This window comes from Eptesicus fuscus, chromosome 13, assembly GCF_027574615.1.
Source record: "Eptesicus fuscus isolate TK198812 chromosome 13, DD_ASM_mEF_20220401, whole genome shotgun sequence".
NCBI lineage: Eukaryota > Metazoa > Chordata > Mammalia > Chiroptera > Vespertilionidae > Eptesicus > Eptesicus fuscus.
In genome coordinates this window covers 24,449,012-24,475,950 of record NC_072485.1, presented here as the reverse complement: position 1 = coordinate 24,475,950, position 26,939 = coordinate 24,449,012, and the positions used below count along the sequence as shown (strand labels likewise).

Below are 26,939 nucleotides of genomic sequence, written 5' to 3'. Positions count from 1 at the left end.
GATTTAAAATTCATATTTTTTAGGAAGACAAGGTGTTAAATGACCTGCTAAATTGCTCTGCAAACTCATGTTGAGTTGTTGAGTGAGAGGAGAAAAGCCGTGTTTCCTGAGCTAATAATTAGAATGTGTTTTTATTTTTGCATGAAGTCTTTCCTGTGGGAAGAAAGACCAAAAATCTGATGCCTAGTGGAAGGGAAGTGCTTAACTCAAATAGCACCATCAGCAGAGGTAAGGCCTGAGGGTCTTCCAGGATAAAAGTTCCATACAGTGTGAGGTCCAATGCTATAAAATAGGGGAGGCTAAGAATCTACTCTTTGCATTGTAATTCATACCTGGTGGATTCTGTTTCATGGGGAGGGGAATGTGGAGTAGCATATTGACTAAGGCCTTGATGTCAGGGAAACTGGGAAATAGTAAGGGGGATTTAGTCCTGGGGCTAATATGATGTCACATCTTGGTTCATGGCAGAACTTTCGTAATGGTTCACATGTGAGCCCAGAGATTGGACCCATGTGTTTGGAAAGGGGAGTTAGCACATGTGTGGTAATCGCCATCATTCTAAAGAAACTTTGAGGAGGTGTTTAGTTCCTGCTGATAGGGAAGATTAGAATCAAGCACATTTTATGAATAGAAAATGATGAGCAGATGAGCCTGCAAGGAAATGGAAATGTGATGAGATTAGTAGCTGATGTATACCTCTCTGCAGGGAAAAAAAGCTTTAAGAGACGTCAGGCTGGGAAATACTTTATTTCCTGAAGTGCAAAGAGATTTGGACAAAGCTGTAATCCTAGCAGCCTCTGCCAAAGTGAATTGGTCAAGGATCTTTCTGAAAAGCTGCCATTTAGCAGTTGCTGGGTCTAACCATGGCAAGGAAAAGATGCCTTCATTGTCCTGAGATACAATGTTCACATATGCGTTCAACCAACAAATATTTATTGAGGACCAACTACATGCCCAGGCTGTGCTAGCCCCTGGAGTAGCTGGCAGACCTATGGGAATTGATCCTCTGCATGAGACAGAACACAGAAGGGGTCTCTGGGTTGGTTGTGATTAGATTTTGTCCTGGGGCTACACAGTATTGTGGCATCTTTGGGCAAAGAGAAAAATACAAAAATGAATGGTGTGGCCCCCAACATCTAGGTTCCATGGTTCCACAGATCATAGAGTGCCTCTAGTTTGTGTCTTTCAAAACATGATTTAGGAAAAATGGACTTTCTGAAAGACACTTCAGAGTAAACTCTCCTCTGATTGATCTATCTTATTCCAATGGATTCTCTTGATTCCTCTTTAAAGGGCCTTCCCTGTAAGAAGGGAATGCACCCCTTTCTCTTGAGAAAGCTTCTCTGTGCCTCCCAGATTCACCTCTTCCCAAAAGGTTACCTGCCTTCCTTCCTTGTTTCCTTCCTCCCTTTCTTTTTTCCCTTTACTCCATACTTCATCTTTTCTTCCTCCTTTTCTTTTTCCTTCCTCTCATCTTTCTCCTTTTCTTTCTTATTAAATCCACTTCTTCTTATTATTACAGATGAAGACTTTTCCCTTACAAAATAAACCATTCGATAAATTTATTCAACCTAGTAAGTAGACATCTCCTGAAATACCTGACTTACTGAAACTGGAAATAGCAGGGACACGGGTATTTCACAGTCCAGAGAATATGTCCCTCAGCCGTACCTAATAGATAACAACACAGGGCAGAGAAGACAGGACGGTAAGTGACCGGAACACCTATCCATCTCCGTAGAATTAATTCTTAATGCCAAATTAGAGGTCACATGAATCACATGTAATAAAACCTGAGCAGATGGTTGAAGGCTGGCTTGTTTCTTTTCCTCCATGGAAAATGTGGGTCACAGTACAGGTTAATTTTAGCTCATTGCTTTCAGAAAGTTTATCTTCAAGAGCCGTTCCTCCATAGAGACCTACCCTTTAATTTACTCTTTGCACATAGTTTTATTTCCAGGAAAAGGCTGAAAACACTTGTCTTCCCAACTATTTAGTGGTCTGAGCCCATAGACAGACAGGTCTGAACTCTAGCCCCCACCTTGCTATCAGCCCCTGAGTCGTGGAGGTCATTTCTGTTTCTCCGCTTTTGAAGAAGAGATAAAGTTTTCAACCTCTTGGCTCTCTTGGGAGGATTAATGTTATTTAATGTTTGTGAAACATTTTAAAGATTACAAACAAACATAACATCTACTCAACACATTTCTTTTTTTAAGAGTTTAACATTCTGAAAAATACCTTAATCAAAACCTCTGCAGTATTGAGATTCCCCCAGGTGAGAATTGATTGGTTCATAATGATGAGAATTATGAATGCAATGCAGAAAGGGGCAGTTTGGAAGTATGGAACCCATGTCTTGGAAGACTGAGGTTATTGCTTGTAGTATGGTGCTGAGCTCTGTAGCTCATCTATATAAACCTGTTTTCTCATCTGTAAAACTAGTGGATTCAACCGGAATGATGTCTAAACTCTCACTTACTCTTGAGTTCTCTTAATGCCTAGTGACTCTGTGCCTAGCTTGAGTTCTCTTAATGCCTAGCTGATGTGTACAAAAAGAGGTAAGGAAAGGCCGTTTCCCTTTGCTCGGAAGTTCTTCAGTACATGTGAACACATGACAGTGGGTTCCGTCATCTGTTGGCCTACCTGTGCGGCGACCAAAGATGGAGACACCCAAGCACACACAATTGGTAAAAGCTGTGCTATCCACAACTGGTCTTGTAAGAAAATAGATGGGCTTCATCACCAGAACTAATTTCCCATAGTCACAGCAGCTAGAATCCTACCCTTAAAATGTGTGTGTGTCCTTTGGATCCAGTGGTCTCTCCAGACATATTATTTTAAAATGGAATAAAATCTAAGAGAAGGGTAACATATTATTAATAATTTATTACAGAGCTTCCTAATCTTTTTCCAATTATGATGCACATAAGCTATGATAATATTTGTACAGTGTCTTTAGGTAAAGAGAAAGGCTAACCCCGGCCAGAGGTGACTAGCCCAGGGCCCAGCTATGTGAGGTCATACTCACCTACCCAAGAGTTAGGAGGATCAATATTGCTGCCTATCTGTAATCTACTTGGCACTTGTAGTTGGAAGCTATGCCTCGGTTGAAATAGTTTTATCTTTAGATTTCTTCCTTGCATAAAATCTATTAGCTGAACCCTGAGACTTTTGATAGTGAGAGGGAAGAGGGGGAAATAAATTCCTTTTGATCTTTGTCTTCTGCTTTAGCAGAATATCACGTGCTAAAGTAGCTTAGGGCAACCAGGAGTCTCAGGGTAAGGGCACAAAGTACTGGAGAAGAAGAAGGAGATTTGCCAGGATAGGGAGAAGGGAGGCAGCAGCCAAGTATGCGTGCAGAGACACTTGGTATCTGGGGGTGTTCAGCCTGGACAATGGCAGCTGCATTAGCAGTGAAAGTGCTCTGGGAGCTCCATCAGGGGTGCTGAGAACACCTCCCATCTACAGTGTGAAGTGTAATCTACCTACTGTGGCCTCAGGGTGCAGCTGGCAGAACGGAGCAGGCGCAGCGCACATGTCATCCTCCCAAAAACCATGGTGCTGAGGCCCTGGTGCTGAACACCCCAGATACCAAGTGTCTCTGCACGCATTGTATGCAATGGAACTGTGTTCCAAGGATGGAAAGTGTGCCACACTATTTGGGGCAAGCATTTAGGTGAGAAGGTAGTGGTTAGGGTCACAGACCCTAGACCAGGTTGAACCCACTTCATCTTTCAGTGCTGGTTTCTAATCTGTAGTATAGGGGCAATCATTCCCACTTCTCCCGGGAGTGGCCAGAGGACCCATGAGTTGATATTTGTGAAGCCTTTAGAAGAAGGTCTGCCCAGAGTAAACACCAGGTGCCTGATAAATAAAAGAGAATGAAAACTGGGGACCACCCAGCCCTTCCTTCCTCCTACCTCCTTCATCGGGGAGAAGGGAGAGCAGATTTTGAGAGAGGAAGCTGAAGATGTGGAAGTGTAACAAGATAGCAGAAGTTGTAAACAAATTTGGGTCTCAAGACTTGGCGAACTAGAAGTTGCCATTGAGTGCCACACCTGGGGGCAGTAGTGTAAGCAATTGAGGAAAACAGGAAAGTTGTGCAAAGACTGGAGACAGCCAAGGATGGTCCCGATTATCAAAGGAGGGAAAAGCTTGATTCTAGAAGCACATCGATGAGCTTGATTTTGATCCAGAGCCACACTGGGGAGGGGATTTTCAACAGATGGTCACCAGATGCTTCTACATAAGCTGTACAGGGGAGGGGAAAGAGCGTGAGCTCTGACGCCAAACTAACTTGGGTGCAGCCCCACGTCTTGTCACTTACTGGCTGAGTGGCCCTGGAAGAGTTACTTAACTCCGGAGTCTCATTGTCTGCAGCGGAAGAATAGAAATGGCAGTGCCTACAGGGTTCCTGTGAAAAAAATAGTGACGATGTAAGTGATCATGCCGTGCACTGAGCAAAGCAGGTATGAAATAAGTGATACCAGTATAACAAAAGAGGCAGCAGACACAGGGTTTAGGACAGAGATCAGCAAATTCTTCTGTAAAAGGCCAAATGTTTTAGGCTTTGTGGCCCGTACAATCTTTGCTTCAACTACTCAATTACGCCTTTACAGCATAGCAAAGCCGCCATAGATAATATGTACATAGATCATATGAATGGCCATGGCTATATCCCAATAAGACTTTATTTACAAAAACAAGTGGCCAGATTTGGTTTTAGTTTGCGGACCCCTGGTTCAGAGCCAAATTGCCAGCATTAAAACAAGGCTTTGCCACGTATGAGCAGTGTGACCTCGGACAAGTTTGTAAATTCAATTACTTTATCTATGAAATGTGTGTAATAATAGTAACTATCTCATGAGATTGTTTTAACAAATACAGAAATTAAAGGGATAATTGAAGGAGCATGAGCTGGCCTCTCACAGTGAGTCCTTGATAGAGAGTAGGTTTTTGACACCTGATACCTGTCATCATTATGGTTATCCCAACCATCTAGAGTAGAGAGTAAAAATCTCCAGTAAGATGAAATTTGGTAAGGACAAATGGAAAAGCCTGCAATTTGGCTCCTAAAAGAAAACCACAAACTTATAATTTATTGCTTTTCACAGGAAAAAGACCCAAGTGGTTTAATTCATTCATATCACAGAGCTGTGTGACAGGGCTGCCATCCAAAATAAGTAGTCATGGACTGAATACATACACATGAGATTGTCTCTAAGACATCAGAGGTATTGAGCATAGATCTGAGTAAGTTTAACATGGTATTGTTTTGTCCTGGCCATTGTATTCTAAGAAGAAAGCTGTTATATAAGAAAATACTTGAAAGAAGTAACCAGTATAATGAATAACCAATTCATTATAAATAATGAATGACCTGAGTGATGATTATATGAATTAGAGTTTTTCCAGCCTTGAGTGAGGATCTCAAATATACTTCAGGATTTTATGAGTATGACAATTTTAAAATATGACCCCCTAAATTACTTAACTCTCCTCTCATAGAGGTGGGGTTTATGACCCCTCTCCTTGAATCTGAACTCTGAGACTGTTACTGAGTAGCATACGGATCAAGTGATGCTGTGCCAGTTTCTGAGCTCAGCCTTGTGAAATTGGCAACTGCTGCTTTCTGGACTCTCAGCCTTTTGCCCTTAACACCCAGCCACTATGCTGTGAGAAAGCACAGGCCACACAAAGAGGCCCCTTGTAAGTATTAGGGCTGTTGATCTCAGTTCCACCTGAGGTCCCAGCCAGTGGCCACCATCAACCAATAGGCATATTCAATGACTACATGCCCAGTTACTTATGACTGCGATTGCGTGAGAGACTCCAAGTAAGAACTGCCCCTAGGACCATGAGAGACAAGAAAAGGGTCATGGTTATTTTAAGCCACCTAAGTTTGGGTTACACTGCATTAAATAACTGAGACAATGTGGAAGAGGAATTTGACTTTTTTGTAAAGTTACAAAGAGTAAAAGTAGTCTATTGAGCTATAGGCAGTCCAGGCTAAATATAGGCTGGTAGATTCAGGCTCAATATTAAGAAGAGCTTCCTAAAAATTAAACCTATCAATAAGTGGGCTGTTTCATAAGGCATTGGGCTATTATTGAAAATATCTAGACTGTAGCCAGTTTGGAATATTATAGAGGATTTGAGACATGAGGGAGGAATGAAGTTGATAGGAATCTATGTATACTTGTTTGTTTGTTTATTTCCCAATTTGCCTCAAAAAGAATTTTGTAACTAGATGGCAATGGATGAAAATTTCATTAATTCATTTAACAAATATTTACTGAATGCTTACTACATCCACTGTTATAAGTGCTAGCAATACATCTGTGAACAAAACAGATGAAAATCTATGCTTTATGGAACTCATAGTCTAATAGAGGTAGACATGCAATAAGCATAAAAGTAAAATAAATATATATAAGTGAAATCACATAAATATAAAGGGTCAGGGACAAATAAAAAGCAGTGGAGGAGATATATAAACCTGAAGAAAGGTTTACAACTTTAAATATAGTGTCTGGTAAATAGCCACTTTTGATAAAGTAATGGTTGAGGAGAATGGCAGAATTGAACTCTCCGTATTGAAAATAACTGAATATATTCTCAGACACTCTTGTAATCACTGGGGACAAGGCAGTGGGCAAGACACAAGGTCTCAGTTCTAAGACTGTTTACACATTATATTCAAATGCAGGGAGAGAGACAACAAAATAAATGCGTCGGGCAGTTTCAGTGAATGAGAAGTATGGCCTTCCACCAGATGCTATAACTTTAGAATTCTCAATGTCCATCCATTTTTGATCCTACACGGCTTTTGCATCTTTCAGGTAGAGACTTGAAATCATGTCCCCCTTTGTAATTTTGTCATAATCTATTGGGCATGTGGATTACCTTCTCACTCTGCCTGATATTCACAGATCACAAGCGTATGATAGACAATTGAAAGGGATTGTGATATTCTTTCAGTGGTACTGAACTATTTGTGGTTCCTTTTATTAGATGTAAACATAGAAATGTATTAATCATCCGGGCTTTTGATTAATTCCCAAACTACTGATTATTGATCAATGATGAGAATAGAAAATCTAAGTTAGAATAGCTTGGTATTTTCTTGTCAGGTTGTGGCAGAGGAAGAAGACAATGGGTAGTTTCTAAGCAATGGCTAATTTCTTGCATCGTTGATGAAAAATGATACAGAGGAAGAGATAATGGGGACTTATCTCAGTTAGTTTTGCTTCAGTCCCCAGTGCTACTTCTCCCATATAAGCTAATTCCTCATGATGGGCTGAGGCCAATGGCAGTATTAAATACAAAGTCTAAGAATCTGATAGAAACATCAATGATTAATATTCCAGGTACAAACATGGCTAGACACATGCATGATTCTAGAAAAATGTTGACCTTAAACAAATAGGCTGCCAGATAGTTCTCCAGCAAAATGGGTTTATTTGAAAACAAGGAAGAATTGTAATTTGGGGCAGGTGATCTAAAGGTGAACCACACACAAGACCAGAGAAATGAAGGGTAGAGAGGAGATGGAGTGCTCTTTTATGTACTTAGAGGTGGTGAGGTAAACAAAGACTCTGTTGGAGGAAACTGAAAGTTCAAAGTATATATATATGTGCCTGTTCATTGGCTGAGTTATGGCAGTTTCCCTTTGGCTGAGTTGTTACTGGGCAAGGAGGAATCTTTTCTTTCTCCTGCTGAGGAAGTAATGTGGTATCACTTCCTGTTGGCGATACAGGGTACATATCTCTTTCTGTTGGGATCAGTAGTATGTGTGGAGTGACATGTGTGTGAGAGTTATCTCTTTCTAGCCTCTCAACTCCATTTTAAATGAGCTTTGTGCTTATTAATTTTCACAGAAATAATAATGAAAATTAAGACTTTGAGGTTAGCAATGATGTAGTTCAGTTCAGCCAGCATTATTAAGAGTACACCAGGTTCCAGGAAAGAGATGCAAAAGACAAGGTCCCTGCCTTTGAGTAGCTCACAGTGAACTGAAGGAGCCAAACATATGAATAAATCATTTCAGTAGATTGTAGATAAGTGGCCAGCTCAGTTTTGGAATTGGCTAGAAATCATTATGAGTAATCATAGGATTAGTAGTGTTCTCAGTGACGTATAAACCCTAGAGTGCATGGCTGAAATTTTGTCTATCTCTACCTGACGCCCATTCATAGAATCATAGAGTGAGAAACACTTGGAAGATAATATATTATTAACCTCTTTATTTGTTACAGATGAAGAAACAGAGACAGATCCTTTAGTATCTAAATGTGCTCTCCATTTATTATCATAGGAAAGAGTTTTGGGTAAATTAATTCTTAATTTTATTCAACAACACTTCCTTGGCACTTAGAGCTCTGCCAGCTGCCAGAACATAATGATGAGTAAGAGACAGGCCCTGATCTCAAGTTGCTCATGGTCTGAAATGATTGAGTTAAGACCAACCAGCAAATCTATAATAATAAAAGCATAATATGCTAATTAGACTGGACGTTTTTCCAGATGACCTTCCAGACAAAGCCAGGGCTGTGAGGGAAGCCCGGGTCCCGGGTGCCAGAAGGAAGCCAGTGCTGGCTGGGGAAGGAAGGCTACTCTTGCACAAATTTCATGCATTGGGCCTCTAGTAGATACATAAAAATGCAAGATGATAATCAGTGTCCTGGGTCTATGCACACAGTGGAGGGGGAATATGGTGATGGTGCAGGACCCAGGAATGGTTTTGCAGAAGAAGGGGTGTTTGAATAGTTGCTTCTAAAATGAGTCATGTGTATTCTCAACAGAAGGCATTCCATGAAGACAAACATCTGGGCAATGGGATGGAGATGCAAGAGCATGGCATACTGAGGACCTCCCAGGCTCACAGTGTAACTGAGCATAGAGGGAAAGGAGCAGATAGTGATAATCTGGTGACAGTCAAGGCCAGTTCCTTGTCCTCAAGGAGCCCCTGAAGAATAACTTACAGGTCAGATTTTTGAGGAAGAAATAACACGTTATAACAAAGGCGAAGGCCAGAAGCAGGGAGACCAGGAGACTGATGTGGTTGTTCAAGCAAGATGCAAATGAGGCTTGTCCATCAGGCAGTGAGGCAGATGAGACTGGCATAGGGGTTGCACGTGAGATATACCTGAAGGCTTCCAAGTTTGGTTGGATGTGGATAGTTGGACAGAGCAGGGACTCTAGATGGATGCCGAGAATTCTCTAGATGGGTGGACCAGTATGTGAGTAGATGGGGGTATCATTCATTGAAACAATGAAAATAGGAGAAGGAAGGGGTTTGAGGATGATTTCAGCCTGTGATTTGTGGGTATTGGGGCGCATGTGAGAGGGACAGAGAGTACATTCCTAGTAAATAGTTGAATGTGTTGGTTTGGAGATCAGGAACGAGGCTTAGGCACAAGTGTACATACTGGGGAATTATCAGCATATAGGTGATGATTGGAGCCATGGATAAGAAGATGGAAGGGTTATAGGCTAAAGGCAGAGAAAGCAGCTTGTAATGATGTTATAAAGGGCCTTGAATGACCTATGAAGGTTTTACAAGGTGAGACTGCCTTGGCGAGAGAGGTTGTACAAGTAGGAATTGAATTAAAGTCTAATTCATTAAGTAAGCATGTGTGGAGCATGTTCTGTGTAGCTTGACATGGGTGAGGCGGTGAACAAAAAAGGCAAAGTCTGTTTTGCCCTTATGCAGCCTATCAGCTTAGGTTGGAGAATCATGTATGTAGTAATTTCCACAACAATAAGTACTACAAAAGAGAAGTACTTAGGGCACTTTAACAGTACATAATTCAGGAGGGGAATAGAGGAGGGGGCTGGCACTCGGTCTGTGGGGTCAGGGGAGGAAGTGACATTTCAGCTGGACCTAAAGAATAGACAAGACCCAGGTGAAGGGATGGGGAAACCACTCCAGAGAGAGAAGACGGCATGTGCAAAAGCCCTGAGATGGTAGAGTGTGTTCAAGGGCCTGAAAGACGCCTGTGTAGCCTGAGGGAATGAGAGGTGGGTGCTTGAGGTGAGGTGGTGATGTAGGTAACCCAACTCTCCATAACACACCGGGGAGCTGCTGCATGAGCCCATGCAACTGCCACTCTGCCCTGCTTGCACACACCTTGAGGACCTGGGTTTGTCAGTCCAGGTTTACTCCAAAGGAAAACGTTTTTACAAGAGCAGGATCCTTAGTGAGCAGTGAGCCACAGCCAGGAGAGTCGCTCTTTCCCTTGGCAGCCACCTGGACCCGAATCGGCACCGGAGTTCCATCTTGGAGCTGACGGTGGGGCATTGTTGACAAGCGATGAGGAGGTGAAGACTGTGAGAGTTGTCTGGATTTGGAGAGAGGCTGTTCAAGCAAAAGAGAAAGGCAGAGGAATTGAAAAGCCAAGAAATCAATGTGTTTTGGTCAACACAGCTCGCCTGGGAGTATAACGTGTTTTAGTTTGGCAGCAGCAGAACATGCCTTTTGTGGAACTCAGCATGTCCAGAAATTAGCTCAAAAGTCAAAATCCAGCCTTGGAACATATTGGTCTTGATGTGTTTCTTTTGTGAATCCTAACAAACCAATGGGGAAAATAACTTTGGAAGGAAACTTGATTGATTTTTCAAAGAAAGCAAGAACTCTGAAAATTTACCTTAAGTCTATTAAAGCCATCCTCCTAGGCAGCTTGCAAGAGAAACTAAATTAGATTGCAGTTCTGTTTTGTAAAAAGTCTTTAATTTGTTTTACCAAATATGGGGACATTTTTTTCCCGTTATTCCTGTCAGTTTGGATTATTAGGTGAAAAACTGGATGTCCAGGTTCTATAATTCACTGTGTCTTTTTCCTCCTATTGATAACAAATGCATCTTCATGTTCCCTCCAGTCTCCAAATACATATTTTGAAGTAATAAGCTGTTGTATTCAATGTAGTTATTTAAAGTTTAAATATAGGGCCCTCGCTGGTTTTGCTCAGTGGATAGAGTGTCGACCTGCAGACCAAAGGGTACCGGGTTTGATTCCGGTCAAAGGCATGCACTTGGTTCAGTCTCCTCCCCGGCCTGGGCCCTGGTCAGGGCTCGTGCAGGAGGCAACCAATTGATGTGTTTCTCTCGCATCGATGTTTCTCTCTGTCTTTCCCTCTCTCTTCCACTCTCCCTAAAAATCAATGGAAAAATATCCTCAGGTGAGGATTAAAAAGAAAAAAAGATTAAATATAGGTTCTTCCAGATTTTGTGGTAAAGCAGGATTGCCAAAAATTCAATACATGGGCTTTAGCGCTTAATAACAATGGGACCTCTGTGCCTCTATTTTCTCATCTGTAAAATGGAAATAAATTAACCTGTTCACTTACTAAAGAGGGCGTTTTGGAAAGTGAATGAAATAATGCAAGGAAGAGTGCTTTATATACTGTGCCACCATCCACATGTTAAGTCTTAATATGATGATAATGCTCATCACTGTGACCAAGAAGAAGATAATTCACAGTAAGACTCAAAGACTTCTTATATCTGCCCTGCAAATTTTTATATGTATGCTCTTCATTTATCTCCTCTCTCTCAATGTTTACAGATATACCTAAGAATCTCACCTCAGAAATATGGGAAGCTGGGGTCCATTCCCCTCCTATTTTCCAGAGAGGAAAAAAAAAGTTATTTTGTGACTGTCCGAAACATATTTTAACTGTCAAATCTACCAACAGAATTGTAAAGTATATATCACAGTTTCCCTTTTGTCCATTAACAATGTAAAATTTACAAATTTTACATGAAGATAGAAGAGAAAGAAAAGAAATAGTGAAAAAATTTGAATGGTGATAACATTGTCCAAGGATTAGAAGAAACACTCATGGGTTAACATATACTAATTGTCATGTTGTTTATTGTGTCTGTTGAGCGGAGCCTAGGATAGGTCCACTAGGTCTGCATAAGTTGGCACATTTTGTAAAGCAGTCCTATTTCTTCTTCCTCTTCACTCCACACCATGAGAGCCTTGCCTCTCTCCTAGACTTTCCTCGATGGTTTCCACTACTGGACTTAAGGCTTCCCCTCCCTCTGTGGATGAACTATGAAGAGCAATGCCTTGGGCGTGAACTACAGGAATAGGAAAAGTTGAGATGTTCTCGAGTACAGAATAGACCTTTTGTGGGGTGGCAGGAGGACGAGTGGCAAGAAGAGATTTTCTCCTTTCTGATTGTAAAATGCTTTCTCTTTCAAATCTCAGGTGACAGTAACAGATGGCGGTTCCTCTCCGAAACAGTCAACCATTTGGGTGGTGGTTCAGGTTTTGGATGAAAATGACAACAAGCCCCAGTTCCCTGAGAAAGTCTACCAGATCAAGCTACCAGAACGTGACCGGAAGAAGAGGGGAGAACCCATTTACAGAGCTTTTGCATTTGATAGAGATGAGGGCCCCAACGCCGAAATCTCCTACAGTATAGTGGATGGGAATGATGATGGAAAGTTCTTTATTGACCCTAAAACTGGCATGGTTTCTTCCAGAAAGCAATTTACAGCGGGGAGTTATGACATCCTAACGGTAAGATTTTTCTGAACCTCAATAACATTAATAGGGGGAGGGAGTCACTTTCTCATTCATGTATATTTATTTGAACAATAAATCTTTAGAGTGAAAAGTAGTGGAAGGCTACCTCTGTTTCAGTGATATTCTTAAAATAATGATACCATTTTCTTTGGTTGTGTCCTATCAGCAAATCTCCTTCATTCCCAGTCTACATCCTGCTCCACCACACACTCAGCACATTCCCTGTGACCCTAAGTTGTTTCAAGGTACTCTGCATAGATGTAAACTAGAGGGTAGGGGAATAGCAGAGTGACACAGCCCACCTGCTACTCAACATCACTCAATGTGTCTCCAAGAATTTCCAAAGAAAACAACTCTTATAATTGTTGACAGTGTGATAGAACGTGAACTGTGAATTGTGAGACACAAATCACAGTTATGCTTATTCTCTAAAAAGTGGTGGGGAAAAAACCTTAAGTAAAAAGTGACTAAATTTTTCAGTGTTAGAAAATTAAAAACAGACATGAGCACCATCTCAAATAGAGACTTAAACTCCCATGTCTAAGGTGCCAGCCTGCTCCCCCCACCCCTAACCACGTTAGACATATGATACTTATGCCAGAAAGGGGACTGGTCATCCTACAAATGATGGGCACTTTCTAGGGACCCAACAGATGGCATGAGTTAGCACCATCTGCCATCTTTCTATTAGTCCTCAACTTTCTCTGCTGTATACAGTCCGTTCTTTATTGTTTTAAAGGATGCCCTTTGTCCCTTAATTTATCTTTTCACTCCTATGCTCTGGACTTGGATTCTTTCCCTGCTCAGTAATGCATCCAGAACAGTGGGCAGAGAAGAAAAGATAATAAAAAACTAGCCCTGTTTGTACCATGAGAAGCTCTGATGTAGTAAGTGCTGTTGCAGGTGTGTGAGACTTGCCAATGGGAATCTGTGAGGATGGCATGGACTGCAGTAGATGCCATTGGTGCCCACCCAGATTCCCTCTACTAGGCTGGTGCAGCTCTCCCCAAACTGATGTGACTGGATGTTGGCTGCTAAGGGCTCAGAGCTGCCCTCTTCTCCAGAGAGTCATCCTTGACTGAACTTCTTGGTTCCACATTCCCACCCCAGCCCAGCAGCCCACAACCAATGACTGACAGACACCTGATACAAAACTCCAACCCCCCTAGCCTCCAGGTGTATCCAGTTCAGTGGTGCAGTTAATGATCCCAAGGTCCCTATGGGATAAGGCTGAGATTAGACTTTAACTGAGACCCCATCCTTGCTTAACATCTTCCCCCTGTCCATCCTGCTTTCTTCACTTCCTTTCTCCTGAGAACGCTTCTCCTCCACCCAAAAATCATTTGTACTCAAATCCCTGTCTCGGGCTCTGCTCCTGGGGAACCAGGGCAAAGTGATCATCCATGAACACAGAGCACTAGGGAGCTAGGAGTGCCACTGTGTTTAACGGCTGTCACTATTACCCATGCATCTATAAGTGTTCGTCTCAATCTGATATTTTTTAAATCCTTTGTTTTTCTTTTCTCTCTGTGGTGGCTTACCTGCCCCCCCCCACACACACACACACAATTTAAGCCTAGGATACCATAGCAGTTAACCCTGCACATATGGGTGAGGAGACATGCTTTCCTTGGCTTTTACATCAGACCACGCAGAAGAATCATTAGCACCCTCTCTTCCGCTCCACTGCCCATTCTCCCATCAAGAGAGGTCTTCACCATCAGTCAGCTGGCATAACTGAAGGGCCTCTGAGGCAGTTAGAGCGAGGCTGCTGCCTTTCCCACACCTACTCCACTCGTCCTGGACTGTGGGAGTGGAATCCTTCTCCGGAATAAAGGAGAAGGAGGGAGCTGCAAAACATAACCATTCACACACACACACACACACACACACACACACACACACACACACTTCTGTGCACACACTTCATTCACACTTAAGCAGAGATTCACAATGTACTTTATTCCCTTTCAAGCATCACCCTCAGAGGTATAAAGAATCAAATGAGCTATTTCTACTCATGTAGCTATCACTCATGACCATAAAAAGCTAAGAATTATAAGTGCAACATTTGTTTTTCAAGTTTTCCATGTGTATAAGGTTGGCTGTGGTCCAAATCACCTTCTGGTGAAGGTGGCGTGGGACCCCCATGTGACCAAGTTGAAGCTGTTTCCCTTCCAGGTCCTGAGCTCATTCTTCCCAAACCTCCACTCTCTTCTTCCCTTTGCTGACACAGTGATGAGTATGTACATTCAGCTCAACAATGTATGAGTGACAGATCCAAACTTCTGCAAGGATCCAAACTCTAAGAGATCTTTCTGTTTTCTCTCCGTGTGTGAGTAGATAAAGGCGGTGGACAATGGGCGCCCACAGAAATCCTCCACGGCCCGTCTCCACATTGAATGGATTAAAAAACCACCCCCTTCGCCTATACCACTAACCTTCGATGAGCCATTTTATAACTTCACAGTCATGGAGAGCGATAGAGTCACCGAGATTGTGGGGGTTGTGTCTGTGCAGCCAGCTAACACCCCTCTGTGGTTTGACATAGTTGGTAAGTTTGAGTCCTCCAGAGCTGTATGGGGCAATGTGATCATTGACTGTTTGGAGCAACTAGCAAAAAAACAAAACAAAACAAACAAACAAACAAAAAAACAAATTAAGAAAAAAACACTAATGACCAGTGCTAAGATTGAAACATGTAGTGCTGGAATGCAAAAGAGCCAGTAAAATGAGTAATAGACATGTGCTTTCGTTCCGACTCTGTAGCTAAGCTGAACAGAAAGTGCTCTCTGGCTGGATTTTCCATAGTTCGTTATTTACTGCAATCTTAATGTCTCTCTGTGTGTCATTTAAATTCTATTGTCACACTTGGCTAATCTCATTTCTAAATGTATTGATGGTACTAGACTTGCTGTCCTTCATTTCTCTCTTTTTCTTCACCTTTTTTCTGCATTCTGTTCTTTTTTTTTTTCTGCTCCCGACTGCCCTGCTTCAAGGTGGCAAGCATGCTCGAGAGATGTTCTATATTCTACAGACAGCTTGTGGGCAGAACTGTTCAACAGAAGGTACCCTTAGTGCAAACACATTTGCTAAAATACAACTATCCAATCTGCCTTTTACAGTTTTTTTTTAAGCGAATTAAATGACATCTTTCATAACCGCCTGTGACAGGCTGAAGTGCAGCCCACAGACCTCATTCCCGCCTCTAACAGCGATTGCATTACTCGTATCCAGTGACTCTTTTGTTTGAGGTTGGATGGGGTTTGGGTTTCCAGTGGGGGTTGTTCTGATTTATTTTTCATTGTTTTTGAGGTATCCTGGGCTTTTTGTTGTTTTGTTTTCATCTTTTTTGTAGGTTGGTTTACTTAACTGGGCCCTTTCCAATTGAGAAGTAAAGTAAAATATATCCCAACTCGTCTGTTTTGCAGCAGTAATGCCATTCCTAGCCCCAAAAAAACCCCACCAGGAAGAGTTTCCTGGCTGCTCTCCACAAAAGGAAGGGCAGGAAATGGAACCAGGATATATAGCCAGTGAGAGCTTCCCTCCAGAGCTGAATAGAGAAAGCAGATGGAAGCACGCAGGATAGACCTAGGGAGCCAACCTTTGAATTCCTTGAAAGCAAGCAAGCAAGCACGCAGGCTGCAAAAGGAGAGGGTGAGACAGCACTGCTGCCCTCAACAAACCCGCAGGGAGAGCGGTGGAGAGGAAATGAGTGCTGAGGACCAGGAAACCTGGGCTATTGCTCAGAGGAGAGAGGGGAGAGTGTCTGCCAGGCCTGGATCGGACTCGGCTGAGCTAGAGCGGACTTCCCACGGTTCTCTGTGGGAGGCGGGGAATCCAGATTGCTGGTCTGGGGGAGTCATTTCCTTCCACATGTCACTGCCTGGAAAGGATGGGCAAGAAACCTGCCTCTCTTTCCCAGGAATGACTGGATCTGGGGAAAGCATTTGGAACATTCCACGTCCGTTTTAATGAGGCACAGAAAAAGAATGCCTCGTGATCCCCAACCAGACCTCCGTAGAGGGTCCTCCCAACTCCAAGCAAGAAAGGGCTTGTTTTCCACATATTCCATCTTCTGAAATGATGGTAGAACGTCTCTGTTTTACTTCATTGGCATTGATCACAGCATCCCTGTACATGGCCATCCTCATTCCAGGCTTTCAACTCCTCCTTCATCTCTGCTTAATGCATTTGACGTGGAACCTCCTCTGATCCATGAAAGATGTTCTCTGCTTCTGTATCTTCTCAGTAATTTTCAGCTCGTTGGGTTATTGTCTGATGCAGCTTTCTCTCTCTTGGTGAAACAAAGTGTTGCCTCTATGCATCGCCTGGCTGTCTGTGCTCTCTGCTTCGGTGATTCCTTTGCCACCACTCCCAGGTGGAATCTCAGGAAGTGCATTTCAATGTCAACATGTGTCCTTGGTGCCGGGCCCCCAGGGGCATGTGTGATAGTGACTCCTTTTAAGTAACCCACAGGAGTCTAGTCCAAACCCAACAGGCAACGGGCCTCCTGGGGTGCTGCCCCCAGTTGTGGGAGGAGCTGCCCTCTCTCATCAGCCACCCGTTTATTTCCCTCCTTCCCTGACAGTCCAGTTTGCAAGCACCTGGACAGCCTGACAGCATTGCTTCTGTCCCTTGTGTGATCTGTGCATGCAACCTCCTGACCCTCAGCATGTCCCACCACCTTCCCTGCCCACCCTCTTCAAAAGCGCTGCAAGCACACCTTTCGTGGATGCTCATTCTGACCAGCCACCTGACCCCAGTTAGCCAAGTCAAGTTTGCAGTTCCTCAGCATTCCTGCATGTGTGTGTGTGTGTGTGTATGGTTACGTATAGGTAAGCATGCCTAGTAGTAGGTAAACATGCATGTCCCCTTAGTTGCATGTTTTATATCAGCATTATTAGTGCTATTGTATATTTTCATTCATGTTTCTCCTATCTCCATTCATAAACCTGAATTAAGGTCAGGACCTTTGTCTCCTCATTCCTTCCTTCTGCCAATGCTTCTGTTGTGGTCCACTGAGGGTGCGTGGGATAAACAACGGTGACCGATAGAGATGGCCCAGGAAGACAATGCATTAACCCTGTGATGCCACCTGGGACCAGCTGAGTGAGTGTGACCTTCCACTGCATTCCCAGCCATAGCCACCACCGCACTGAGAGGGGCAGTTTGCAAATGAGAGCCCTCCCTAGGAAGAGTCCCTTTAGGCTGCTCCAAATGAATATCTGGGAATCACTGTCCAAACCATGGCATCAGTTTTCTGCTTCTCCCTCTTTGTGTTTCTAAGTGCAATACTCTTCCTATAGAATCCTCTCAGAGTCGGTGTCCTGAGTAGCCCCTTTAATGAAGACCACAGGGTTGTCCCTCTGGTTTGTGATGCTTCCATCCCAGAGATTTCACCGGTAACCTCTAGCCAAGCTTCTCCTACAAACAGAACTTACTTAGCTGGAGGCTCAAACAGAACATGATTTTATTTCCACCCCCGCATCTACCCAACTTCTTGAAACACCAACTCTCTATTTCACTGCAAAAATAAAGTATTTTCCCCAGGTGCTGGTTGCTTTCAATATAGATATGGTCCCTCTTCCACAAAATCCCCCTTTGAAAATCTTTTCTAATCTAACAATCTTTTTTCCCCCCAATCTGCAGACAACAGCCTGCTGTTTTCTTTATCATATTCAAACGTTTCATTCTCACTTTTAAGATTTCTTGCTTATTTTTCCTTAGCCATTGAAACTTTTCCTCTCTCTTCCCTTTCTCCTTACTAAGCATCTTTCCTGGCCAAGCTAACAATAGAGGCAAGAGGGAACAGTACTTCCAGTGGTTAAGGAACTTAGCAGTGCACTATAATTGAATGCTAAGAATAGACACGAGGCATACAGTGTCAGCACGGATCTGAAACGGGGTCTCAGGTTAAAGTAGGTCTTGCCCAGGTAAATACTCTATGACTCTTCCACGGGGAGTCAAGGCAGGCTTCCATTATAAACCCAGTGCATTCAGACACCTATGCTGACACTCGGGGTGACAGAGAACATAACATCCTGGTCTAGCACTTACAGCTTACAACTGCGGTAACGGATGAATTCTCATTAAGTGAGCACAGTGTTTCAGCATGCTTTTCCCCCTGAGAGTAGTCTCCTCATTTCCATAGTTATACATCTACTCGATACTTGTTTAATTGCATTTCTTTCCTCCCACCAAAATATGATTCCACAAAAACTGTGTGGCCAGCATGATTTTGTTCCCGAGCCTGGACTCTCTGCCCCAAGGATCTGCCAGTCACTTTCCTATGTCTCCAAAGAGACCACTGCTCACAAGATGTTATACAGCCAGACTCTGCTTAGCTTCCCAAAACAGAAGCCCAACTTGTAACCTAGTTAAGAAAGCTGTTATTAAAAGGAAACATAATAAAGTTCAGCTGTTCTGTGTTTAAACAGCCCAATGCACAGCATGTTCCTTCTGTGTATTAAAAAGGAGGGAGGGGCCAAAACCGGTTTGGCTCAATGGATAGAGCGTCGGTCTGCGGACTGAAAGGTCCCAGGTTTGATTCCGGTCAAGGGCATGTACATTGGCTGCGGGCATATCCCTGGTAGGGGGTGTGCAGGAGGCAGCTGGTCGATGATTCTCTCTCATCGATGTTTCTAGCTCTCTATCCCTCTCCCTTCCTCTCTGTAAAAAATCAATAAAATATTATTTTTTAAAAAAAAAAAAAGGAGGGAGGGGAGAATGAAGGGAACAAAATTAACCCATAATCCTTTGTGGCTTTATCACATATCTTCACCCTTCTCAGGAGACTCTAATTTCAACTCAGTAGCTCCGTGATTTACATACTCGCTAATGTGCACACACTGAGGTTCGCCGTTCAGTCCCCATATCTTTATCCCAATGGCAAATATTTGTATTGTGAAGACCACCGCCATTGCCCACCGCAAGTAATTCCTCTTCACCCACCGATTGATGGGGGGTGTTGCCACCCACTTTTGTAGCTTCCGACCTGACTTAGGCTAGAAAAAGGTTTCCTTGTAGATAGTAAACAATGACAATATCTTTGTGCCTTTGCCTCACCCAGTGTGCAGAGAGGAGACAGGCTGGCTATTCCTTGAAATACTTCTCTGGTGGTGTGAGCTAGCACACAGGACCAACTCGGGCGGAAATACCTTTCTGTGTTGCAGGTGGATAGGGACTGCCTGGCCCCTTATTGTCATCGGTTTCTGCACACTCTGGGTTCTTGGATGCTTCTGTCTCATAAGCTTAACACCCGTCCCTCTTGACCCTTGTCCCCAATGGAGCCCCTCCCTTTGTAGGGTTGGATCACGTGGACAAGTTCAACTCTTTGGTAGCACTAGAGCAGCCTTGTTCTCTGACCAGAGCTTGGACGTGTCTGGGTCTTCTCTGACCAAATGGTCACATGTCTTTATCACAACACTCTTACCCACCCCTCCTGAAAGAAACCACGTCTGTGCACCATGTCTAACATAGCTGTCTCTCCGTCCAGGTGACATCAAACACTTCATTTCTCCTATTCTGCACTCTGCCCCTAATTTGATCCCAAATAGGCACCTCTTTTCTCCATAGCAACAATACAGGCCATGGGAGCACACCCGGAGAGATGTTAGGAAAATAGTAAAAAGCCTAAGCAGTGCTTTCTATGCTCATTGTTTTAAGAAAGTGAATTTTAAATCAGATTCTTGAAGGCATTTTCCTTCCTACCACTGTTTCCTGACCTCCGCCCCGCATCTCCTGCCCTCCACGTAAAGGCCCTTTTCAGCCCCGTGCTGTGCTTGCTTCACTCCAAGGCAGAAAATTATTCACGATCAAACGTTTAGCACTTTCCCCTTAAGTTCCGTGTAGGCGCGGAACTTGAACGAACAGCTTGTGAACGACTCCCTTAATTCATTGAGATTCAGCCGCTCAGTGTTTTGGAAGCTTCTCAAATAGCACATCCCCCTTGGTGACTACTAGGTCTGGGTTGATATTTTTACAATTGCACAGAGAGTGGGATGGAATCATAGGCTAGGGGAGGGGCCCGGAAGCTTCTCTGAGAGGGAAGCGGCGTGATGCTCACCGCTGGGTCTCACCATGGGGAGATGGTGATGCTTTGCGCCCTTCCTGGAGAAAGACGACCAAATTGTGGCCCAACACCCTGCTGCCCAGCACATTTAAGCAGTAGCTGCTGGCTCATAGGATTTTCAAATTCTTGTCCCATTTTTTTTTTTAAGTTTTTTTAGGACATTCCGTCTTGCTGTATTTAGTTTTAGAACCCAGTAGATATCTAAGATGCCTCGTCTGCTCTTTGTTGGCCCTATTACACCTGTCTTGACGGAAAACAGTCACAGAGGAATGTCCCCAACGTGACTTATCTGTTATGTGGGCTGTTCACAACCTCGCTTTAACCATCTCTGCCGCACACCCCTGCAGCGACGCCCGGGCTGTGGCTTTTCCAATTCCCCACTTTGTTGGAACTCGGACCCGCTGGGGTGCCCTCTCTTCTCCCCCCTTTTGTTGAGCTAAGGCTGCCGCAGCAGCACACTCTGGCTTTGCATGTTGTGTTACTGGCTCTGAGGAAGCACAGCTTGGTTAAAGGGAATGCTGCTAGTGGAAATGGACTCCTTCCATCCGAGAGTCTCACCCCAGATGAATTGCTATGAAATGAAATCACCTTTCAGGCTAAAAGGGAGCCTGAAAAATGAGCCCTGGGTGGGGAGGGGGGCGGGAGAGACGGAGCTGTTTATGAGATGGGATGCTTAGGTGGTAGGTTATTGAATTGTGTGCGGGTTGATGGTGAACTGCTGGTCTAGGTTCCGTGTCCCCTGTCAGAAATTCATTTTAAAACACAAGGCAAGATTTTGGGAACCTTGTTTTACATGAAATCTTGGTTTAACTGGGAGCAAACGCCCTGGAGGCAGTGAGCAGCGGCGGTTAGCCATGCTGACGGACTGGGAGCGACCTCACAGGCTCTCTCAGGCGCTCCTTGGTCTGCTTTTTGTTTGTCTGTCTCCCTGACCCCCTTTAAAGGTTTCTATTCTAGAATATTTGAAACAGTAAAGGTGAATGAAGGAGACACACACACACACACACACAGAGAGAGAACTACAAAAAGTTACAGCCGTAAACGTAGCCAGAAATATTATTTGATAGAAAAAAATAACAAAAAATAAAGCTCACAATCTACTAGGTATATGCCGTATATAAAATAAGTCCATTTTATGCCACTAAGCACATGAAATGACCATGTATGTCTGCATAGGACCCCAAGGAAAATGTGAGTCTCGAGCAGGTGAGGGAGAGCATATAGGATTGCCCCATTTAGACAGTAACTGAAACCGGACATCTTCGCTTGCATGTTCTCTAATCCAAAATTCTATAATTTGCATAAATTCTATTTTGTCTTAATCTATAAATTTTCGTCTTATAAAATAATTGATGTTGAAAGGTGACCTCTTTTTCCACCCTCACCCCCAAAAACAATCAGTGTCCTCTGATTTAAGAAAATATAGTATAGTTTCCCCTTATCCTCGGGAGATATGTCTAAGACCCCCCCAGTGAATACCTGAAATAGTGGATAGTACCCTACCCTATATATACTGGGGTTTTTTTCCTGTACATACATACCTATGACAAAGTTTAATTTATAAATTAGGCACAGTATGAGATTCACAATAAAAATTAATAATAAAATAGAACAATTGTAACAGTGTATTGTAATAAAAGTTATGTGAATGTGGTCTTTCTCTCTCCAATAGTTTTTTATTTATTTTTCAGTCTAAACCTTGTCCTGACTCTGTGTAACCTGCCCTTACCTGCAATAAATGGCTTGGTGTCCCTTGTTTCAGGGGTCCCTTGCTGACATCCTTCCTGGCACAAAACGAAGCCATCAGTTGGAACCCATTTTCTGTTCATGTCTTCTACCCACAAATTGAATGCCTTTTCCTTCCTAACAAAGCACTTACTATGTATTGTGAGGGTGACTTTTGCAGTTTGAGGTGCAACAGCAAAACTAGCACACATATCTGTTTCCTTCTTCACAATTTCACAAACAGAAAATTCACTCTTATCACAGACCTTAGCAGGCTCAGCACAAGATTTGTTCTCTTTCCAAGTTGAGAACTTTTACCTTTCCACTTAAATGAAGCACCTTCCGCCTTCTCTTCGGCATATCTGACTTGCCAGCATCAACAGTCCTGTGCTTTGGGGCCATTAATTAAGTCAAATACGGGCTATTTGAATGCAAGTTAGAGATAACCAAGGGAGGCGTAAACAGCATAGATACTCTGGATAAAGAGATGACTCATGCCCGGGGCAGGATAGAGCTGGACAGTTCAGGATTTAATCACACTAAGAACAAGCAATTTACAAATTGTTTATTTCTGAAATTTTCCACTTAATGTTTTCGGACCGCAGTTGAAAGTTAAACCAGAGCTACTGTAGTTCTTAGTTAAGAAAACATTCTAAAACTGATTTGAACTGTGATTTAAGAAATGTCTTAAGAAGTTGCATTCTTATCTTTTTTTTTTTCTACACAGGTCTGAGGAGATTTGAAAGTTTCCTTGGCAAGTACCACTCGATAGCAAATGATTTTCCTTTGCTCATTAAGATCTTTATTCCAGACCCTCTAATCAGCCTTACATTTTATTTCACGTGGTAATCCACATGAGACAGCCCCCTTGGAGAAGACGTGGTGACCCGAGGGCTTGCTTCCCTCTTCAGCCTAGATTTCCTCCCCTTTCTCCTTATCCTGTTCTTCAAAATACTTTCTTAAATTTATAATTAACATTTAGATCTCAGTAAACCAGTTAAAGATATTAATTGGAAGATGAGTCTCTTTTTAGATGAAATTTTTGAAAAAATGTACCTTCTCCAAGCAATTCGGTGGTACCCCTGTATCTCCATAACTTTAATGAAATGTCAAGGGCAATTATGCTCTCTCTGGCAATTAAATAATCTTAAGTGTATATGACAGCTGCAAGCAATAAGCATTTGAGATATGTGTGACCAGGTTTTTTTTTAATTAAGCGTGGTACAGCAGTGCCCCCTTATCCATGATTTCCCTTTCTCCGGTCTCTGTTACCTGCAGTCAACCTCGTTCTGAAAATATCTATGTCATTCACCTCACTTAGGCATTGTACCGTCTCACATCATCACAAGAAGAAGGGAGAGTGCAGTAGGTGGTATTTGAGAGAGACCACATTCACATAACCTGTATTACAAAATATGTATTGTTAAAATTGTTCTATTTTATTATTAGTTAATGTTGTTAATCTCTTACTGAGCCTAATTTATAAATTAAACTTTACTATAGGTATGTATGTGGAGGAAAAATCAGTGTATTCAGAGTTCAGTACTATCCTGGGTTTCCGGCATCTAGATAAGGAGTCTCCCCTTATTCCCTGTGGATAAGGGGGGCAGCTACTGTATTTATTTTGTGTCACTGTATATCAAATCCTAGTAATTCAAGTAAAATTCTCCTTTCCCTGAACTCACCTGCTCATTTGTAATATCATAAAAATTGTATATAGTATTGTTCATTGATCAGCAAAATGAAAGGAAAAGAATGCTGACTGTAAAAGAACTCAAGATTTCTTTTCTAAAATAGGAAATTCAGTAAATGCATTGCCCTGTGAGCTGTAGATAAATAAAATTACTGTCTAAGAGCGAAATACACATCATGAAATTTCAGACAAAAATAAATAGAGCTTGCAAACATATACTGATATTTAATTAAAATTGTTCTAGCCTATAAATGGTATAAACCATTATCTTCTCTTTCCCCTAAAAATAAATCTTTCATTTTGGAACAATCATAAACCACACTTTGGTTCACAGGAATGGAAAACATCTACAGTAATTCTGCAAGGCCTGTATTGTCTTCAGTGCATCGTTCACAGATTGTAGATTATCCCTGGTCCAGGAGGGGACAAGTAAAGTTTTCTAAATTTTTTTAGTTAATTGTTTTATAACTTGATATACATAAGCTAATCTTTTTCTCAACTTCTTTCCAGATTTTATTTTGTAAGTCTCCCATAGACTTTCTACTTTGGAGGGAGAAAAATAATTCACATTGTCAAAATAGCATAAAAACATTTCTATAAATATCCCAACTTGCAGATATAAAATTTTTTATATGAAATTCTTCTCCTTTTTTGCTTTTGCTTTTTTCCCCAGTATTTATAATTTTATTTTTGACAAGTAATGGGGGGACTCTGAATTCTAGCAACCAAATGTTTACCATCAATCCTGGAATAGATTTAGGAATGTCTACTCATTTTTGTTCATCATAACTGGACTGTTTATTTAGAATGTAACCTACTTTGGAAAAGCAAAAGGTTATACAAATTCCTAGCCCAGGAGCCATGAGGGGTTGATGGGTCTTTAGTTTTCTTAATATTTTATGGAGTCAGTTTATGCTTCACTACTCTTAACATTAGTGCTGAGGTTTTCTTTACAATACATTATTTTGGGGTGACATTTGTTATGTATTGTAGCAGCTGTGTTTTACAATATGAATTAAGTTAGATATAAAGAGGTCCCATTTATTATGTACAAAATTAAAACATAAGGATGCCTGTCAAAAATATTATTATATAAGAGCTCACTTTAAAGCAATGTGCTTCAACCCATGTAATAACTTCTCAGATATGCTAATTTGATGTTGTTTTTGTGAAATCATCAGGGGGGAATTTTGACAGCTCTTTTGACGCAGAGAAGGGTGTCGGGACCATTGTCATTGCCAAACCTCTGGATGCAGAGCAGAGATCCATTTATAATATGACTGTGGAAGTCACAGACGGGACAAACGTCGCTGTCACTCAGGTAAGACATCACGTTGCTAAATAATGGGCTTGCTGAAAGGTCTGCTAAAGTCAGAGTTGTAAACAATTGCAAAATGCATTGGACATAGTAAATTAGGTCCATGGATCTCTAGTGTTTAAAAAAAAATCATTTGAGAGCACAACCCAAAAAAATGATCCTATTACAGGTATTGTATAACTGAGCTGCTTCTTTCCAGAAATCGTGATTGTTCCTGTGTGGGAGAGTGAGATGTGTTTGTTCCCTGATCATTTGCTGTAGATTTATCTCTTTGACAACATCAGCTTTCTTTGAATTTACAAAGAGGAGAACAGCTACATTGTCTGAGTTAACACACTGTGATATTATTCACCTCATTTGTTAGTCACAGTAAGTTGGAGCTAGAGAATACCTAAGGGTCCAACTTCATTTTACAAACTGCGATCAGATGAGTGATATAGCTAAGGTCGCACGCATTAATAAAGACAAGGACTGGGATCTAGGTGCCCGGACGCCCACCTCCCGTTTTAGCCTGGATTGGTGGAGGGACCTAGGGGTTGTTAAAACCACTGAAGCCTGGGCTCCACCCCCAGAGATCCTACAGGATTCTAACAGGCAGCCAAGGTCGAGGACCACTCCTTCTGCTCTGCTACTTGAGTGCTTATGAAAGGGCATGGAATCAAGGAGGAGAAAATCTCTAGGTGAGACTAACACAATGTTAACTATCACTATGAGGCAGAGTTACCCTATACACAAGAAAAGTGTTTTTGTTTGTCTTTATTTTAGTATCAGATACCTTAGGCCAGTTATGACAGAGGATTGGCACACACACACACACACACACACACACACACGCACACACACGCACACGCGCGCGCGCGCGCGCGCACGCGTCCTATAACCTTTCCCACTTCCCTCTCTGGTTCCCATGACCCCAGAGGCCATCACTACTGATCCAGATCCTTTTCCCCGCTGAGCCCAGGTGTCCTCAGAATCCTGCTCAACACAGTCCTTCGGGTAGTGAAGATGAAATGCTTGCCAGCCCTGAAGTAAGCAAGTGTTGATGTGTTTAAAATATGATGTAAGCCTTGGTAACTATGTAGTTTTGAAAAGGGAATAAGAGGAGTGTTTCATGTGCTTGTCTATGCAGCTGCCTCTTAATTTGAAGAGGTTTCAAAAATATGCTGAGACCCCTTTGACAGTATTCATAATCATAGAACACTGGGATTCTTAGGAAAAAGTAAGGATTATTATAGTAGAACCCTTTACTTTCATCTGAATAAACAGAAACCTAGAAAGGGAGGGACATGCACCGGATAAGGCAGCCCGCATGTGACCACTCCTGGTCCTTTCCTGGGATGACTATAGGATCCTATTTGCCTGAGAGGGTCCCATTCACTCCTGTGGCATTGATATAATTAATTTCATTAACTCCTAAAATTGCTCCAGTTGGGACAATGAATCACATGGTCATCCTACCTAAAGCTGTACAGTTTCAGGGTATTTTCAGGACACCAGGAAAGTGTCTGTGGTTGACATCCTACAGGAATACACCAGCCTAATCTATCTAATCTAATAACAGACAAATATGCAAATTGACCGCACCTTCGCC

General features: G+C 42.4%; 1 protein-coding gene across 3 annotated transcripts in view; it reads left to right on the top strand.

Annotated features, from left to right (window-relative positions):
* The window catches only part of FAT3 (FAT atypical cadherin 3), a 528,869-nt gene that overhangs the window by 384,935 nt on the left and 116,995 nt on the right, over positions 1-26,939 (top strand). For 2 of the 3 annotated variants that reach the window (XM_008149161.3, XM_028156960.2), the window contains exons 4-6: positions 12,218-12,532; positions 14,882-15,092; positions 25,212-25,351. In XM_008149161.3, coding sequence (XP_008147383.2) covers positions 12,218-12,532; positions 14,882-15,092; positions 25,212-25,351 — 666 coding nt within the window. Of the gene's footprint in view, positions 1-12,217; positions 12,533-14,881; positions 15,093-15,537; positions 15,607-25,211; positions 25,352-26,939 lie in introns of all 3 variants that reach the window. The other variant, XM_054725478.1, reaches the window with a different exon arrangement.